General features: G+C 43.6%; 1 protein-coding gene across 1 annotated transcript in view; it reads right to left on the bottom strand.

Annotated features, from left to right (window-relative positions):
- Positions 1-18,321, bottom strand: part of TRPM1 (transient receptor potential cation channel subfamily M member 1) — a 77,050-nt gene extending 58,729 nt beyond the window's left edge. Inside the window, exons 1-9 of the mRNA XM_055278543.2 lie at positions 18,242-18,321; positions 11,344-11,539; positions 9,206-9,419; positions 8,387-8,511; positions 7,398-7,569; positions 4,120-4,294; positions 3,582-3,705; positions 2,447-2,519; positions 1,548-1,648 (exon numbers count right to left, since the gene is read on the bottom strand). Coding sequence (XP_055134518.2) covers positions 1,548-1,648; positions 2,447-2,519; positions 3,582-3,705; positions 4,120-4,294; positions 7,398-7,569; positions 8,387-8,511; positions 9,206-9,419; positions 11,344-11,346 — 987 coding nt within the window. The 5' untranslated portion in view covers positions 11,347-11,539; positions 18,242-18,321. The remainder of the gene's footprint in view (positions 1-1,547; positions 1,649-2,446; positions 2,520-3,581; positions 3,706-4,119; positions 4,295-7,397; positions 7,570-8,386; positions 8,512-9,205; positions 9,420-11,343; positions 11,540-18,241) is intronic.
- Between the last annotated feature and the right edge of the window lie 419 nt (positions 18,322-18,740).

Below are 18,740 nucleotides of genomic sequence, written 5' to 3'. Positions count from 1 at the left end.
AGGATGCAGAGGCTGTAGTGAGCTGAGATCACACCACTGCACTCTAGCCTGGGCAACAGAGTGAGACTCCATTTCAAAAAAAGAAAAAATAGAATTAAACAAGCAACTATCAAATCCAGGGGGGCAACAGGGGCAGTGGAAGCAGAGTGAGCAATTCACTTCCTTCTATTACCAAGTGGAGAATTGATGGATCCGTCTACACGTGATCAATCAATAAAGAGTGATAAAAAGTGTTATGGCAATGTGTGGAAGCAACTTCCAGGAGACCTAAACACAGAGGCAGTTAAATGCTTTGGGAGGCAATTAAATGCTTTGGGAGACCTAAACACAGAGGCAGTTAAGTAAAATGCATTTGTGCAGCAATATGCCAGGGATGTTTTGAGAAATGGTTTTGCATTGTTTTTTGTTTTATGTTTTAGAGATGGGATCTCACTTTCTCACCCAGGCTGTAGTGTAGTGGTGCAGTCACAGCTCACTGTAACCTCAAATTCCTAGGCTCAAGCAATCATCCTGCCTCAGCCTCCAAAGTAGCTGGGACTATAGGCATGCACTCCCATGCCTGGCTAATTTTTTTTATTTTTTGTAGAGATGGTGTCTCACTATGTTGATCAGGTTGGTCTTGAACTCCTGGCCTCAAGCAGTCCTCCTGAATCAGCCTCCCAAAATGCTGGAATTACAGGTGTGAGCCACCGCATCTGGCCAAGAAATGTGGTTTTTAAAACCAACGTAAACCCTCTAGATATTCCTACTACCTTTCATAAGCAGCAGAGCCCTTTTTGCAAACACAAATTTATCCTGACTCCTAACCTATAAAATGGATCAAAGAAGCTGCTTTGACTGAAGAAGAAGTAGGAGGCCAGGAGTCCTTTATCATGCAGACTTATGTGTGTACACACACACACACACGTTCATCCCCATGTCACACACACACATTAGTACTCCTCAACACCCCACACACACTGCTCATCCCATATCACACACATACAATACCCTCCCAATGACACCCACATACACACTATACCACCCATGGCTACAAACATTACTCACCTACACATAATCATACCACATACAGGCACACCACGTATCACATGCACACAGACACCCTATACACACATACACACACACATACACACACACATATACACACACACACATACACACACACACAGAGTTCTCTAGGCCTCCAGAGTTTCATGGAACATAGTTTGAAAAATCATTGCCCTGGATGGAAGCATTGCATTTAATTTTAGTAAGCTATTTTATTTCTTCTTCTTTTTCTTTAAAAAGGTAAAAACCCACTTTCATCAGCAACGATAAAATATTTGGTGATTAATTTCTTCAGGAGTACTGGTTTGAATGTGGAATTACTTCTTGTTGGTTCTTTGAAATTAAACAGCAACATCTTCTAATGATCCTAATAGATTACATATCGTATCATCAGAAACCCCACATAATTTCCTGAGTTCCATGTCACAAAGGAGAACATACTAATATGTCACTTGTACAAAGTCATGATCAATGATATGAATTGAAAAAAACAGTATCACCGGCCAGTGGGGCCCAAAGACAAAGATCTGGCTTCGTGCTATGTCCACGCGGTTCCAAGCCAGTGCCAAGCTCAGCTGATCTGGAGCAGATACATTTGTTCCTAGAAAAGCAAGAAACCGGAATGATTTTTCACTCCACGCCTGGACCGCCAGGGTTTGGCAGGTGCCGGGTGGTGAGCACAGGCTTCCTGTGGGCTGCTGGCCTAGAACTAAGCATTGCTGGCTTTGCTCTCGCCCTGAATGACCACAAAGGCCCCAAACTGAAAGAGCTTCCCTGGAGGAAAGTGGAGGCAGCCTCTTCCCATGCCAGCTGTACATGGTCTCCTCGGGAGGGACAGAAGAGGAACCCAGTGACTCGGGGACCCTGGAGATGATCTCCAGGAAGGCTGGAACCCTGGGACTGCTAGGCAGCCAGCCTGACAGCGACCCCTCCCCTCTCTCTGTCCTCCCTGCCCCCTCATGGCACCAGGCTAACCGAGAGGCAGGGAGGAAGTGTGCATCCCAGAGCAGACCCCACCCAGGCCATGAGTGCCAGCCTGAAGCCTGTCATTACAGCCAAGACAGGGAAATTGGACAGAATACTGTGGAATGCAGTGATTGCAAAGGAACCCATCTGATGTTTACACTCTAGGAGCTGAAGCCCTCAACGAACCAGTTACAAATAGAAATGGTTCTGACCTCAGCCCATGATGGTCCAGGAGCACCCACAGACCTCCGCCCCACAGACACCTGTAGCGAGCCTTGTCATTCTGCCGTGGCTTCATGCTGAGATTGCTCAAGCGGCCTGGCTGGCTCAGGGTCTAGCACCAGCAGACATAGTCCATGGGAGGCCGGGAGGGAAGGATTGCCGGCCAGGCCAACATCAAAGGGATAGGAGTCACCATTTCCCGAGAGCTCACCTTTCAGCAGGGCTGTTAAAATTGCCATCTCGATGTCCTGCTGGCCCTCAGAACCCATTCTGAACACAGTGACCTGAGAATGTGAAAAGACCGAGTTAAAGCCAAGTTGAAAACAAGAAGGAGACATGGGGTGTTGTTACAAAATGACCACAGAGACTGACACGTAATAAAATGATCCTGAGCACTAAACAGTTTCAAAGCAAGTGCTGTTGATTTTTTTTTCTTTACTTTTTCTTTTTCTTTTCTTTTCTTTTTTTTGAGATGGAGTTTTGCTCTTGTCGCCCAGGCTGGAGTGCAATGGCGCTATCTTGGGTCACTGCAAACTCCACCTCCCAGGTTCAAGCAATTCTCCTACCTCAGCCTCCCAAGTAGCTGGGATTACAGGTGCACGCCACCATGTCTGGCTAATTGTTTTGGCATTTTTAGTAGAGATGGGGTTTCACCATGTTGGCCAGGCTGGTCTCAAACTCCTGACCTCAGGTGATCTGCCTGTCTCAGCCTCCCAAAGTGCTGGGATTACAGGTGTGAGCCACTGTGCCAGGCTGATTTCCAGAAGTTACAGCATTGCCATGGGGTGCCTGCCTGCATACTGACTTTATTATTTTCCTCATCCGTTCTGGCACCCTCGAGAGGAGGGAGCTACACTCCAAAATCTCAGTCGCCATCGGAGATGCAAAGTCGTATCTAATCAGACAGGAGATATTTGTAGGAATTAGAATTTTGAAGAGGCCGTCTTATGTGCACGACAAGAGTGCCTATTCCTTGTAAATGCAATGGAAGAGGGAAGGAGTGGGAAATAAAATAACAGAACTTTGTAAACATGCCTGACAGGGTGGTATGTGGCCCTTTTCCCCAAGACTATCAATCTGAGTAATATTATGAGTCTCAGAGGGTGTTGTGTGGTGTCACGCCCCACTTGCTAAGGTTCAAAAGCACCAGGGGCCCTCTCCTGCGTGGGCTTGTTCAGCTTCTGTCATGTGGACACAGCCGCCAATTTGGTATGCATTTGTACTGTCTCTCAGAAAAGGCCGGACTAAAATATGAATAACCCTGTCATGCACACATGGGCAGAATTAGAAAAGGAAACATAATTCTCTCCACAGAGCTTGTTTGGAAATAAATTCAAGACACTTACGAGTTCTTTCTTCTTCATGCACTCCATTATAATTGCAAACAGCTGATGTGATTGTGCCTTATTGTAATTAAATGTTTTCTGAATGGTAACTAGAAGTTGCTCCCTGAGGGACTCATTTATTATTCTGTTCAAAGAAAATGCAAGAGAACAAAACAAGGCAAGTTAAATCTATGTATGAATGAGTCAGACATCTCTCTGTCTTTGATTTGAGACTTTGCTGTGGGAGGATATCCTGACACAGGAGACAAAAAGTGACCATAGTAAACACTGTATTCTCACTTGTCCTAAATTCCAGCTTTGTTGCAGACTTTCTAAGGGCAAATGAAGTTGGAAATGAGGGAGAGAGAATTCCATCAGGAACACCCTGCCTCTGACGGTTCCCCTGGATACTGACCTCAGGAAATGGGAGAGGAGATCTAGCAAATCTTCCTGATTTAAACACGTTTGGAATGTCTAAGCAGACCACTTTAGATTTTCTCCTTGGCCCAACAAAGACGGAGTTACGAACCCGCCCTTCCTCGCGCGCCAGAAATCCTACCCGCCTTCTTCACAGTACTTGTGCGCAAAGGACAGGATGTCCGAGGCACGTCCGCTGCCATCACAAATCACCACGGGGACGGGAGGCTCTTCTCGCAGGTATTCCAAGACGATGGACACCACGTTAGGGCCCCCCTCCACCACGAGGCCCACGAGGGGCACGCCCTGCCCCAGTCCTGCAACACAAACCACATTTGCCCGTACCACCTGTGCCCTGCACTGTCTGCCCAGTCGTTTTAACTCCTGAAGTGTGGGGAAGAGTAAAAACGTTACGACTTGGGGGATGCTCTATCTGGCTGGAAGGAATTCAGGCACATAATAGCAATTTTCTTTTTCTTTTCTTTTCTTTTCTTTTCTTTTTTTTTTTTTTGAGACAGAATCACACTCTGTCCCCCAAGCTGGAGTGCAGTGGCATGATCACAGCTCACTGCAGCCTCAACCTCCCTCTCAGCTCAGGCAATCCTCCCACCTCAGCCTCCTGAGTAGCTGGGACTACAGGCACATGCCACCACACCCAGCTAATTTTTGGTAGAGATGAAGTCTTGCCATGTTGCCCAGGCTGGTCTCAAACACCTGGGCTCAAGTGATCCACCTGCCTCGGCCTCCCAAAGTGCTAGGATTATAGGTGTAAGCCACTGTGCCCAGCCCAATTATCATTCTTGCATTCTGTCACATATTATGGCCTCATTGGGAAAACCAGGACCTCAAAATCTGAAACTTTTTGACTCACATATGGTTAAACTCCAGAATAACCCACCCACCTGATGTTGGGGCTACTTCATGGTGACCACTGAGAAATACTGGAAGACATTCCTGGCTGGAAAAATATCTCCCTGGCTGTCCTAGCCCATGGTCTGAAATTCCCACCCTGATGGCTGTCCCTGAAGAATGAGACGATGAAAGGGGATCTGGACCAGCCAGGGAAATTGCAGTTCAATTCCTGGCTTCTCCCTTATGACATTGGGCCAATCACCAAATCACCAAGAGCCTTAGACAGCCATTTGTAAAAGATGAACAATCACAGTGCTTCCTCTAACTCCTGCAGTTGTAAAAATATCAGAATATGTGTTTGGCTATCAAATAATGTTGTAAACGTTAAGTAGCATACAAATGAGGTACACTGTTCTTGTTGATGTTTCTGTTTTCAGTGGCTGGAATAAAGCGCTGATCTTGGATGCAGCCACATGGACCACTAGTGGCCCATCAGTTAATGACCTGTTCCCAGAGTCCTCCCTCTGTCTCTATCAGTTAATAGGACTCTTCAAGAACACAGTGGGCACCAACTAACTTTTGGTGGCAGAACCTGCAGGGATGGCTCTGGGAAGCAAGAGGTGGCAGGAAGATTCCAGGAAGTTGGGATTCTGGAATGGGAAGGAAATGGGAGTGGAGGCACATTTGCCTACTTCCCAATTTTATGCCACACTGGCCATGACAGATCACACTCTGAGCCTATTTCACCAGCTGTCCATTAGTTGTGATGGGAATTAGTTGATCGACATTAACTAAAGGCAAGTGGAAGTATCGCTGGTCTCAGCTCTGAAGGGCTTCAGATAAAACTCTGCCAGCAGGCTGGGCGCGGTGGCTCACGCTTGTAATCCCAGCACTTTGGGAGGCCGAGGCGGGCGGATCACGAGGTCAGGAGATCGAGACCGCAGTGAAACCTCGTCTCTACTAAAAAATACAAAAAAATTAGCCGGGCGTGGTGGCGGGCGCCTGTAGTCCCAGCTACTCGGAGAGGCTGAGGCACGAGAATGGCGTGAACCCGGGAGGCGGAGCTTGCAGTGAGCCGAGATTGCGCCACTGCACTCCAGCCTGGGCGACAGAGCGAGACTCGTCTCAAGAAAAAACAAAACAAAACAAAACCAGAAAAACAACTCTGCCAGCATTGGTTATGAGAAGATTGGAGAATTTCAAATGAGCCATTTCAGAGTTTCTAATTTGCTTCCATGAGGCGTTTCTACAGTCAGGGACTCTTACATATGTTGAATAACTCTGCTGTGTCCACCAGAGTAATTACAGCTAAGTTCATTTCAGCAGACATGCATTGAGGGTCTGCTTTGTGTCAAGCCCTGACCAGGAGATATTGAAAAAATGAACTAAGATATCCTGGACTCTGCCTTTGAGATTTCCAACCCAAGCAAGGATTGGTATTTTCAATCTTTAGGAATATGGTGGCCAAATCACCTTCTTTTCGAGCAACAGAGTAGAACAGGTTCGTCTTGGCTTAGGCTGGAGTCCTCGAAGCTCCGTGCTGTGGGAAGTGACAACTGAGCACCCCTTTGCTATCCCTGCCCTGCTCAGAGCCCTAGGCGAAGGATGACAAAGGGAAGCCCACAAGTCACATGGCCAGGTGAAGTGGGGTGTTGTAAAAACTTACAAGTCCAGAAAAGTTAGAGATGTGAGAACAAAAAACATTCAGTCATCGACCAACGTATTCATCAAGATCTGATTCTTGGAAATCTACAAATTTTCCTAGTAGGCCATCCCCATTCTACCCACTCTGCAGCATCACAGTCCCATACATGATGCTTCCCAATAACCATTCGCCAGGACTAGATGGTCTTCCCACAAAAATCTTGCCAGTAATGGGACAAACTACTCTCAGATCATTTAACAATTGTTTGATGTTAAGAATTACTGGAGTATAAACATGCTCCAAGACATTATACCAGTTATTGTAATTCTAACCAGTTGTTATCATTGTTTCATCTGGTTGAGGTTTGCGTCTTTCTCTCTAGTTCGACCTCAGCTTTCGTCTGACAGTGACAGCTCCCCCTCAGGATCAGCAAGGATGGTGCCCCTTCAGGAGCAGATGGCTGCTGCAGCCCTCTCCAGATATGTCCCCACCTGGCCATCTTAGTCTACATGAAAGGCCCAGCGTTACAGAGATATTTAATGATCACATAACACTTATCAGCAAATAGAAGGAATCATACTAAATCTTTGAGAAATTGTTTTCCTGTTAAAACATTTAAAAAATAACAACTAATTACAGGGAACAAGAACCACTGGGCAACAGGGCGGGCAAGGCCATCACCATGGCGAGCACTGAGGGTTGTTTCATGCTAACTTGTGAACCTGGGGCAAAGCATCCCCATGTAGCCCAGTGAATGTGATTTGGTAGGTGGCTAAGGTAAGACATCTAGGTGAGTCATTTTCTGTTGACCTAACAAGAAGCAAAGTTAATCTTCTAATCCCCTTGGGCAATCTCCTTCTCAGCCTTGTTACCACTGTGATGGCATCAGCCCAGGAGGAGTGCGTGCCTTTGCCAGCACTTACTTGTGTTGATCTTCTGCAGGGAGATGTGCTTTTCCAGCAGCCGTCGCAGCTTCACCTCGGCGCCATACTTGCCCAGGGTGCCATTGTCAGCCAGGATGAAATGGGTGTGGGAGTTGTTGAGCACAGAGAGCTTACTTAGAGGGTTGGACATGGTCTGGTACACTCTTGTTACCTAACAAAGTGCACAGCGCAAATCAGACCTGCAGGACTTGGATGTTAAGACCAACAGGGGAAGCAAGCACAATACATATGTGTGGAGTGACTGCACTAAATCCTATTCTCACCTCTCTACCCTGCCTTTTAAAGGTTTCATTTTTGCCAATTGTTACATTAAAATAGAAAGAAAGTTAATTGTTTTAGATAATGACAACCTAGCAATTGCACTTCTGGCATTTATCATAGAGAAATGAAAACCTTTGTTAACCTCAAATCCTGCACTGGAATGTTTATGGCTACTTTACTTGTAACAGCCAAACTGTTCCTCAACAGAAAAATGGTTAAAGAAACTGGTGCCTCCATACCATGGGATGTCATCCAGCAGTAAAAAGGAGTGAAGACCGATACATATGGCAACCTGGACGCTTGTTCAGAGAACTATGTGGAGTGAAAAAACAGCCAGTCCCCAAAGGTTACATTACTGTATGATTCCATTTACAGAACCTTCTTGAAATGGGGGGTGGCGCAGATTAGTGGTTTCCAGGGGTTAAGGAGGAGGTGGGGCTAGGAAGGAATGAGGTATATATATATATGAAAGGGCAACAGGAGGGATCCTCGTGTTGATAGAAACATTCTGCACCTTGGCCTTATCAATGACAGTATCCGGGTTGTGATCTTGCATTATGGTTTTGCAAGATGTTACCATTGGAGGAACGGGAAAGGCTGCAAGGGAGCTCTCTTATTATTCTTACAACTGCATCTGAATCTACAGTTACCTCAAAATCAATCATTAATTTTAAAAAATTGCCAACATTTGCAGAGAAAACACTTACATCCTTTCCAACCAGATCTTCCTTATTCTCCACGATGCCCCATGGAGCAATTCCTATAGCACAAACCCGGCCTCTGGACTTGGAGGAGTGGTCTTTCAAGGCATCCCCTACGTGGCTGATGACACCTGTGAGCAGCCATCGGTCATATTTTAGGCTCTTCTACTTCCCAGCATACCATCATTCATGAAATTTAGGGACACTTGCCCTGAGTCCCTACGTTCCCTACAGATCAGGGGTGAGACATACTCATCTTTATCATTAAAACAAAGTACATTGAAAGTCTGAGATCATGATAACTAGCAATCTTGCATTAACTCTAGAAACGGGAAAACAAAAACAGAAACCAAAGCAACTGTGCAGGGATTTCCTTTACAGATGTCTAAGGCCTAAAGTTGGAAAGAACTGGAGTCTTTTTGGCATTTCTTGGCTGCCTTCAGTGAAAACTGAGAGCCAGACTGCCTGGTATGTTCCTTAATGTCTTTGTGCCTCAATTTCCTTTCCTATAACAGGAAAAGGATTGTCGAGAGGTCTAATGAAGATGATGCTTGTACAGGGCTCAGTTCAAGGAATATTGCATGTCATGGGTGACCCAGAGATGTTGACCATTATGACAATCATTATTGTATTTGCTGTTTTTTTTTTTTTAAGAGTCATATCAAAGTAAAAAACACAAGCTAGGGAATAAAGACTTCACTTTTGTCATAAATAGGATCAGGATGCAATGTGTTTTGTTGTCCTTAGTTATTAGAAGCTCTTTGGGGAGCACAACGAGTTCTGGGTGGTACACTTATTAGCGGGAGGGAAAGGGCCTGCTCTTACCTGTGCTGACACCCCCGGTGAAGATCCAGGCCCCGGTGGTCATGGCAGCTTTGATCAGGCCTTTCCCAAAGACTTGTTTCAGCTTGGGCTGCATCTCAAAGTTCTGGAGGCCTCCATGCACAGATATTAAGAGCTTGGGGAGTTCCAGCTGCCAGTCTTTCACCATGAGATGGAGCAGTGAGTCTGGCTTGGTGTCATAGGATACACGGATATACTGTGAAAGAGTGTGTGGCACTCAGCCTCTGTTCTTGGTTTTGCTTCTCGTGTCAAAGGGGAGTGAGGCTATTGCTCATGTCCAAGCAAGAACTGCCTGGCTTGTCTCTCCCTCAGGGCCCTGGAGCCCTCTGTGTGAGTCTGTAGCCAAGTGACTGAAGGGAACTTTGGAGAGGATTGTCAGGTTTAGCAAATACAAATAAAAGATGCCTGGTACCATGGTCTGAATGTTTGTATTCCCCTAAAATTCACGTGGAAACCTAATTCCCAATGCAATAGTGTTAAGAAGTGGGATGTTAGGAGGTGATTACGTCATGAGCATGGATCCCTCATGAGTGGGACTAGTGTCCTTATAAAAGAGGACTCAGGGCTGGGCATGGTGGCTCACACCTGTAATCTCGGCACTTTGAGAAGCCGAGGCAGGTGGATCACTTGAGGTCCGGAGTTCAAGACCAGCCTGACCAACATGTTGAAACCCCGTCTCTACTAAAAAAATATGAAATTAGCCAGGTGTGGTGGTGCACACCTGTAATCCCAGCTACTTCAGAAGCTGAGGCAGGAGGATCACTTGAACCTGGGAGGCGGAGGTTGTGGTGAGCCAAGATTGCGCCATTGCATTCCAGCCTGGACAACAAGACAGAAACTCCATCTCAAAAAAAAAGAGGACTCAGAGAGCTTGTTCTCTGCTTCTGCCATGTGACGACACAGCAAGAAGGTGCCATCTATGAAGCAGAGGATGGGCCCTCACCAGACACCAAATCTGCTAGCACCTTGATCTTGGGCCTCCTAGACTCTAGAAATGTGAGCAATAAATTTCTGTTGTTTATAAATTACCCAGCCTAAGGCAATTTGTTATAGCAGCCAAACAGACCAAGACACCCAGTTAAATTTGAATTTTAGAGGAACAATGAAAAATGTTTCAGTACAACATTTTTATTAAATGCAATAAATCATGAAATATTTGGGACATACTTGTACTGAAAATTTATCCATTATATGTCTGAAATTCAAATATAACTGGGTGTCCTGTATTTTATCTGGCAATCCTAACCTTGGAGGAATAGGTTCCAAAGCTGGCTTAGCTAGAACAGTGGCCCAAGAAGTTGGATGAGGATATTGTTGAGTAAATGGGTCAGGGGATCATGGGCCCACACATGAACTTGACCTTCTCTTCAAAGTGAGGAGGAGGTTAATAATGCTCAGATGCTTTGTCTCCTATGAACTGCTTCTTTGTGTCTGGGCTAATATGTAGGGTGCCATTTCAGAAGACTGTATATTGCAGCATTTGGAACACAACTAAATTTTATTTTAACAATGACGTTGGGCCAGTGAAATAAAATGAAATTGCAAAAAGGCTGTGACTGGGCATGTAGGAGTGTAATTCAGAGTGAGCTGGAACGGATCACAGAGCTGAAGTCTCCCCCACTCTGGCAGGGCTCACTGGAAGGGCAGAGGGCACTCCTTGTTTACATGCAAATGTGAGGGACCTTGGTCCTTCTCGGGCCAGCTTAGTGTAGGCCCAGGGAAGCTGTGGACAGACCACAAAGGAAAATATTTCCAAAGACTCTCAACACATCTAAGGGGGCTGCAGGTCCACAGTTATTAGAAAAAGGAGTTTGTCTTTCGTTACTGAAGATGGAGCAATGGAGTGTGTTTGCAGGGTTGGGCCAGAGCCTGGTTTGTGGATTCAGAGCTTTGGTATGGATTTACGGGACACTAGATGTTCTTTACAGTGGTGTCCAGTTTCCAAGCCTCATGGCTAAAAGCCATGTGCACAGATATATCTCTTGGTTTTTCAATGAAATATCTATGAAGATTGAGCTACAGCCATGAAGGAGACCAGGTATCTGCAGTTTGGGGCTGGGGGACTGGCCGCCAATGGAAGCTGTGATCCTAGTGGCACCATGTCTGAAGGCCTTTCTCACCATGGCTTTATTGGAGTATCCGCCACCCTGGAATTCAAGAACTCCATAGGAATCTGTTGGATAGCTCTGGGTGTGCTTGGCAACAGACCATTTCTCTGGCTGAGTCTCCACCTGTTTGTTTTCCTCTTCATTTTTGCTAGGTGTTGCACTTGGCAGAGGGGGGATATGCTGGTTGGTGAACTGGCCACAGCAACACCTGAAAACAAAGGCAAAGCAGGGTCTTTCTACAACAATCTCTCCCTTTCCCCTTCTTTAGCAAAGACGAATTAACCTCAGCAGGTGAGTTGGGCCCAAACAGGAGCCTAGTAACACTTTAGTAAGCGAGCTTTATTAGGGACAGAAATGCCCCATCTGACGGCCTTTTCCAGATAATCAGTGCATATCTCTTTATATGCCAGTCGATTTTAGACACATTGGATGGTTGCTCTTTCTTTCTGAAAATATTTTAACTTTTTGATGTCTTGATAACATCAGTATAAACATCAAGTACGGAACATTCTGTGACAAAGTGTAGACATGCCCTCTGAACATAGAGTTGACCTTCCAGATTTTTCTTTCTCTTGTTGTTCAGGTTGGAGTGTAGTGGCGCTATCATAGCTCACTGCAGCCTGGACCTCCCCAAGCTCAGGTGATCCTCTCACCTCAGCCTCCCTAGTAGCTGGGACCACAGGCATGCACCACCATGCTTAGCTAGTTTTTGTATTTTTAGTAGAGACAGCATTTTGCCATGTTGCCCAGGCTGGTCTCGAACTCCTGGGCTCAAGCAATCTGCCTGCTTTGGCCTCCCAAAGTTCTAAACTTACTTACTTAGGTGTTAGCCAAGTTTTTCCGTATTGTTGAATTGTTCTGTTCCTTAGTAAAACATTTCTCCACCCAAGTAATGCTAAAAGGCTATTTCAAAAGTGACCAATATATGTCTTTTTCTGCCTTGGACAGATGGCCCATTGGGCCATAACCTGCCCCAGCACCAGGGATCTTCTAGCTCTACAGCGTCTCTCCCAAAACCCAGCCAACTTCTCATGCCCTCCCTGAACTCTGGCTTTCTAGTCTTCTCTGAACATGTTCCCTGGCTTTGTGCCAGTTTCTTTTCCTAGTGTGCCTAGGATTTCATCTGTTACTCCATCATTTTTGGCTGCTGCTGTTTTGAGTGGACTGGACCCACCAAAAACTTGAACAGTTTGTTAGGAAGAACTGCAGTAGCCTGGAGTGATGTCTTGGTGGAGATGGAATCCAGGGAAGACATGGAGGGCAGGTCTGTTCCTGGACCCACCAAGAGCCTGCGTGGGCAGCTGTGCACCCTAGCAAATGGGGTGGGAGAGCTGGGGGTGGAAGAGCTGGGGATGGAGTCGGCTTGAGGACTGGAAAGGATATCTTTACTGGGCTAGATGTGTGAGTGTGTGCATGTGTGTAATGCACACTTGCAGGGCCCTTGCCAGGAGGCCTTCTGTGCTCCCATGGGGCCAGCCTTGGGGCTTCCTCCCTGCCTTGTCTTTCCTTTTTGTTTTCCTTTTTCTTTTCCCTCCCCCCTTCCCCATTCTCTCCCTCCCACCCTCCTTCTGATGGCCTTCCATCTTCCCTCCCTCACTCCCTCCCTCTTTCTTTCTCTCTCTCTTTTTTCCTTTTATTGAGATATAATTCATGTAATACATAATCAACCCATTTCAAGTATATGATTCAGGCCAGGCGCAGTGGCTCACGCTTGTAATCCCAACACTTTGAGAGGCCGTGGCACGTGGATCACTTGAGATCAGGAGTTCGAGACCAGCCTGGTCAACATTGTGAAACCCCGTCTCCACCATAAACACAAAAATTAGCCGAGTGTGGTGGCACACGTCTGTAATCCCAGCTAGTTGGGAGGCTGAGGCAGGAGAATCATTTGAACCCTGGAGGCAGAGGTTGCAATGAGCCAGGATTGTGGCACTGCACTCCAGCCTGGGTGACAGAGTGAGACTCTGTCTCAAAATAATAATAATAATAATTATATATATATATATATAAACTATATATATATGTATAGAGAGAGAGAGATTAAATGTTTTTTAGTATTGACAGATATGTGCAATCATCATCACAGTTAATTTTCGAACATTTTCATCACCTCAAAAAGAAACTTGGCATGGCATACTTTAAGTTACCTTCCTTCTCACCACCATCTATCTACCTGTGCACCCCTCCCCAAGCCATAAGCAATCACAAGTCTACTTTTTATCTCTGTGGATTTCCATGTTCTGGACACTTCATATGAATGCAGTCCTATAATATCTGGTCTTTGGAGACCAGCTTCTTAGCATGTTTTCAAGGTTCATCCATATTGTAGCATGTGTCGGTACTTCACTGTCTTTCATGGCTGAATAATATTCTCATGTATGAATGGATGAACACTTTGTTTATCTACTTATCATTTAATGGACATTTGGGTTATTTGCACTCTTCGGCTATTATGAATAATGCTGCTATGAATATTTATGTAACAAGTTTTTGAGTGGATGAATGTTTTCATTTTTCTTGGGTATACACTAGGCATGGGATTGCTGGGTCATACGGTTACTCCATGTTTAATCTTCTGAAGAACTGCCAAACTGTTCTCCAAGGTGGCTGTATCATTGTACATTTCCACCAGTAGTGTCTGAGGGTTCTGATTTCTCCATATCCTCTCCCAGGCACTATCTTACATTTTCATTCTAGTGTTCCTTCTGAGTGTGAAGCAGTATATCATCATGGTTTTGATTTGCATTTCCCTGAAGAATAAGGACATTGAGCATCTTTCATGTGCTTATTGACTATTTGTGTATCTTCTTTGGAAAGATGTCTATTCATTTCCTTTGCCCATTTAAAAAATTTGGGTTATTTATTTTTTTTAATTATTGGATCTCTTTCTGTATTCTGGATACAAGTCCCTTATGAGAGACATAATTTGAAAATATTTTCTCCCATTCTGTGGGTTGTCTTTCCACTTTCTTAATAGCGTCCCTTGAAGCACAAAGTGTTTAATTTTGGTAAAGCCAATTTTTTTGTTGTTTTTGTTGTCCATGTTTTTGGTGTAATATCTCAGAATCATTTGCCAAATCCCAGGTCATGATTTACCCTTACATTTTCTTCTAAGAGTTTTATAGTTTTAGCTCTGACATTTAGGTGTTTGGTCCATCTTGAGTTAACTTTTATAGATAGCATGAGGTAAGGGTCCAAGACTATTGTTTTGCTTGTGGCTATCCAGTTATTCCAGTACCATTTGCTGAAGAGACGACTACTATTTCCCCATTGAAAGTACTTTTCACCCTTGCCAAAAATCGATTTGCCATAGGTGTGTGGGTTTATTTCTGGACTGTCAATTCTGTTCCATTTTTCTATATGTCTATCCTATGCCAGTATCGTTGTCCTTTTATTACTGTAGCTTTGTATTAAGTTTTGAAATCAGAAAATGTGAGTCCTCCTATTATTCTTTTTGATGCAATTATAAATTATGTTACCAGTTTCATTTCCATATAGTTCATTGCAAGTGTATAGAAATACACTTGATGTTTGTGTATTGATCTTATATACCACAGTCTTACTGAACTCATTTATTAGTTCTAATATTTTTTGGTGGATGCCTTAGGATTTTTCTATGTATAAAATTATGTCATCTGCAAATAGAGAGTTTTACTTCTCTCCTTCCAATCTCAATACTTTTTCTTTCTTTCTTTCTCTTACCTAATTGCTTTGGCTTGTACTTCCATTAAAATGTTGAATAGAAGTAGTAAGATAGGACATCCTTATCTTGTTCCTAATCTTAGGAGGAAAGCATTCAATCTTTCACCATTAAGTCTTATGTTAACTGTGGATTCCTTATAGCTGTTCTTTATCGGGTTGAGGAAGTTCCCTTCTATTCTTGGTTTTCTGAGTGATTTTTTATAGAGTGTTGAGTTTTATCCAAGTCTTTTGCTGTGCCTATTGAAAAGATCATGTGATTTTTGTTTCTACTATATTGATATGCTATATTACATTAATTATTTTTCTAATGTAAACCAACTTTACATTCCTGGGATAAACCCTGCTTGGTCATGGTGTATCAATATTTTTATATGTTACTGGATTTGGTTTGATAGTATTTTGTTCAGAATTTCTGCACCCATGTTCATAATAGATATTGATCTATAGTTTTCTATCTTGTAATGTCTTTGTCTAGTTTGGTATCTGGGTAGTACTGGCCTCATTAAATGAGTTGGGAAATGTTCCCCTCTCTGCTATTTTCTTGAAGAGTCTGTGAGGAATTGGTATTACTCTTCCTTAAATGTTTTTTAGAATTCATTGAAAAAGCCATTTGGGCCTGGGCTTTTCTTTGGGCAGTTTTTTTATTACTAATCCTATCTCTTTACTCCTTATAGATCTGCTCAGATTGTACACTTTTTCTTGAGTCAGTTTTGGCAGTTTATATATTTCTCGGAATTTTCCCATTTCATCTAAGTTATCTAATTTGTTTGCATGTAAGTCATAGTATTCTTTTATACTCATTTCTATAAGGTTGGTAGTAATGTCCCATCTTTCATTTCTGATTCTAGTCATCTGAGTCTTATCTTTCTCTTCTTTTATGACTCTAGCTAAAGATATGTGAATTTTGTTGAGCTTTTTACAGAAGAGCTTTTAATTTCATTGAATTTCTCTACTTTTCTATTCTCTTTCCCATTGATTTCCACTTTAATCATTATTTCCTTCCCTCTACTTGCTTTAGGTTTAGTTTATTCTTCTTTTTCCAGTGTCTTAAGGTAGAAAGTTATGTTATTTATTAAAGATCTTTCTTAATATAGGTATTTACAGTTATAAATTTCCCTGTCCACACTACTTTACCTGCATCCCCTAAGTTTTGGTTTGTTATGTCTTCATTTTCATTTACCTAAAAGTATTTTCTAATTTACCTTTTGACATTTTCTTTAGCCCAGTGGTTATTTGGTAGTGTGTTAATTTTCACATATTTATGAGTTTGCAATTTTTTTCCTCCTATTGGTTTCTTATTTCTAATTTTATTTCATTGTGGTTGGAGGACAGTTTGTATTATTTCTATCCCTTTAGATATTTTGAGGCTTTTTAATGGACTAACACATGGTCTATGCTGGAGAATGTTCCATATACACTTGAGAAGAATGTGTTTTCTATTGTTATTGGGTGGCGTGCTCTATAGTTATCTGTTAAGCCTAATTGGTTTATGATGTTGTTCAAGCTTTCTATTCCCTTGTTGGTCTTCTGTTTAGGTGATCTATCCATTATTGAAAGTGGGGTATTGAAGTCTCCAACCGTCATGTTGAATTGTCTACTTCTTCCTTTGTTTATGTCAGTTTTGCTTCATGCATTTTGATGCTGTTTTAGGTACATATATGTTTATATTTGTTATAACTTCCTGATGGATTGTCCCATTTATCATTACAGAATGTCCTTAATATCTCTAGTTACATTTTCTTGCTTTAAAGTATGTTTTGTCTGAATCCAGTATAACCACTCTCACTTTCTGTGGTTGCTGCTTACATGAGTGGGGCACGGGTGGAAGAAGGGAGCCTCTATCCCTCAACTGCATTCATCCAGGACTTAGCCTCAGCAACAGGTGGTAGGGGACAGGATGAGAAATGCTGAAATCCTGCTCCTCCCTGGAAGAAAGCCCCCTGACTGGGAGCTGGTGGAGAGGGAGCTCTGTGTTCTTGGCTGCAGCAGTCTGGAGTAGAGTCTTCATCTTGCTGAGCTGGGCAGAAGGAAGGAGGAAACTCTTGGTTCAAATCCCACAGACTCTAGCTTTCCTTACTGAATTTTTGCTGGCTTTCTCTAAAGATATTTCTTTACTTGCTGTTTGTCTTTGGGATCATTTCCAAGGGTTTAAACGGTTGGTTTTTTCATTCTAGTTTGTTTTGTTTTGTTTTGTTTTTTTAATCCATGCTGGGGACTGCATGGAGTGCATCAAGGAGGCTTGTATGTGAGCCCAGAAGAACCTTATGCCCTCTATTGCCTGGGCGTCTGGCTTCATGGAGGACTGCAGTGCTGGCACAGAGAGTTCCCAGGATGGCCTATGTGCCACTGAAATAAGAAGGGACATGTAGATGCAACAAATGGGAGACTTTTGTGACCGTTGGCATTGTTTCATAAAGGCATTTCTTACCTCGGGGGGCAATCACTGGGGTTTAAGCAGGGAGGAGAATCTGCAGGGTGGTGTGGGGCAAGGGGCAGCTTGGGGATGTGGAGGGACTATGATTGCCTGTGTGAAACAAATTTGAACCAGGTGATCTCGAAGAGTGGGTACTTCTGTGTCATTATTCTATCTGCATGAATTTCATATTGGATGAATGTATGGATAAATTGTTCCCCTTCCCCCAGACTCAGCCTCATAGCTTTTGCCCTTAGAGATGAGACATTTTAGTTAAATTAATCTCTACTTGCATGACTTTACAAGGCCTCTGTTCAGCTTATAACTGATGCATTTTCATGTAGGTGAATAAAATTGTTTGATGTTTTGTGTATAAGCCAAATCCTTTAATAAAGTTATAGGTAGTTCATTCAACCACTCAGATCTTTCCTGTGATGGAAATTCCTTTTCATCTAAATACATTATGAAACTCTATTGAAGATGCCTGGAAAATATCCTGGAAACCCGTCGAAAGCCCTCAGCTCCTTGATCTTGCTGAGACTAAGAGGAATGATGTGGGCCCATTTGGCTATGAGAGTTCTCATTAGGGTGAGTGGTGGATAGAAATTCTTTTCTGAAGCCATTTGCATGTTAATGGAGTAAAAAGGAGCCCAAGTGACTCCCTTGTCAGTGACTCCTATGGGGAATGGATTCTGGCCACCCTTCTGGACTCCTCTTTCTGCCCCTTACAAACATGAGAATAGTGGTAGACAAGCACTGGTTTGGATAATGTCTTAATCGTGGCTTTCAATTTACCTGTTAGAGTCTTTCGTGCTAGGAATTACAAAGATACATTCCCGTTTGCAAAAGGTTTTCTCTATCCAAGACTTCTGACCCTGGAAGAGAGAGATAAGTGGATATTAGACCAATATATTCCCAAGCCATCATCAGAGTCCATTCTTATACTTTTATAAAACAATATGTCTGCCCACAACATCTGAATAGTCATCTGCAATAATGGTGGATGCAAGTCTTTAAGGATCTTAGCTCTAGTACCTTTTAAGAGAAATGGCTTGCAAGTATGTATTTAATGGTTCTCATTTTGCACCTTAATTCATCCGTATCCACCTGTTGAAGACATTTGTTGTGCATGGTTCTGGGGTGGGAGCTGTGGGGATTTCCGAGGAGATAAACTGCAGTGCAAGTGTTGTTCACCATCTGGAAATGGCACATTAGGGGTGCAGCTCAGGGAGGCCACCTGGAGCAGAGGGAGGTGGGAGGGAAATCCCCTGTGGAGGCCCTGCTGGTGCTGCAT

The sequence above is a fragment of the Symphalangus syndactylus genome, chromosome 5 (assembly GCF_028878055.3).
Source record: "Symphalangus syndactylus isolate Jambi chromosome 5, NHGRI_mSymSyn1-v2.1_pri, whole genome shotgun sequence".
Classification (NCBI taxonomy): Eukaryota; Metazoa; Chordata; class Mammalia; order Primates; family Hylobatidae; genus Symphalangus; species Symphalangus syndactylus.
Note: the sequence above shows the minus strand (reverse complement) of the source record. Positions and strands in the feature narration are given on the sequence as shown.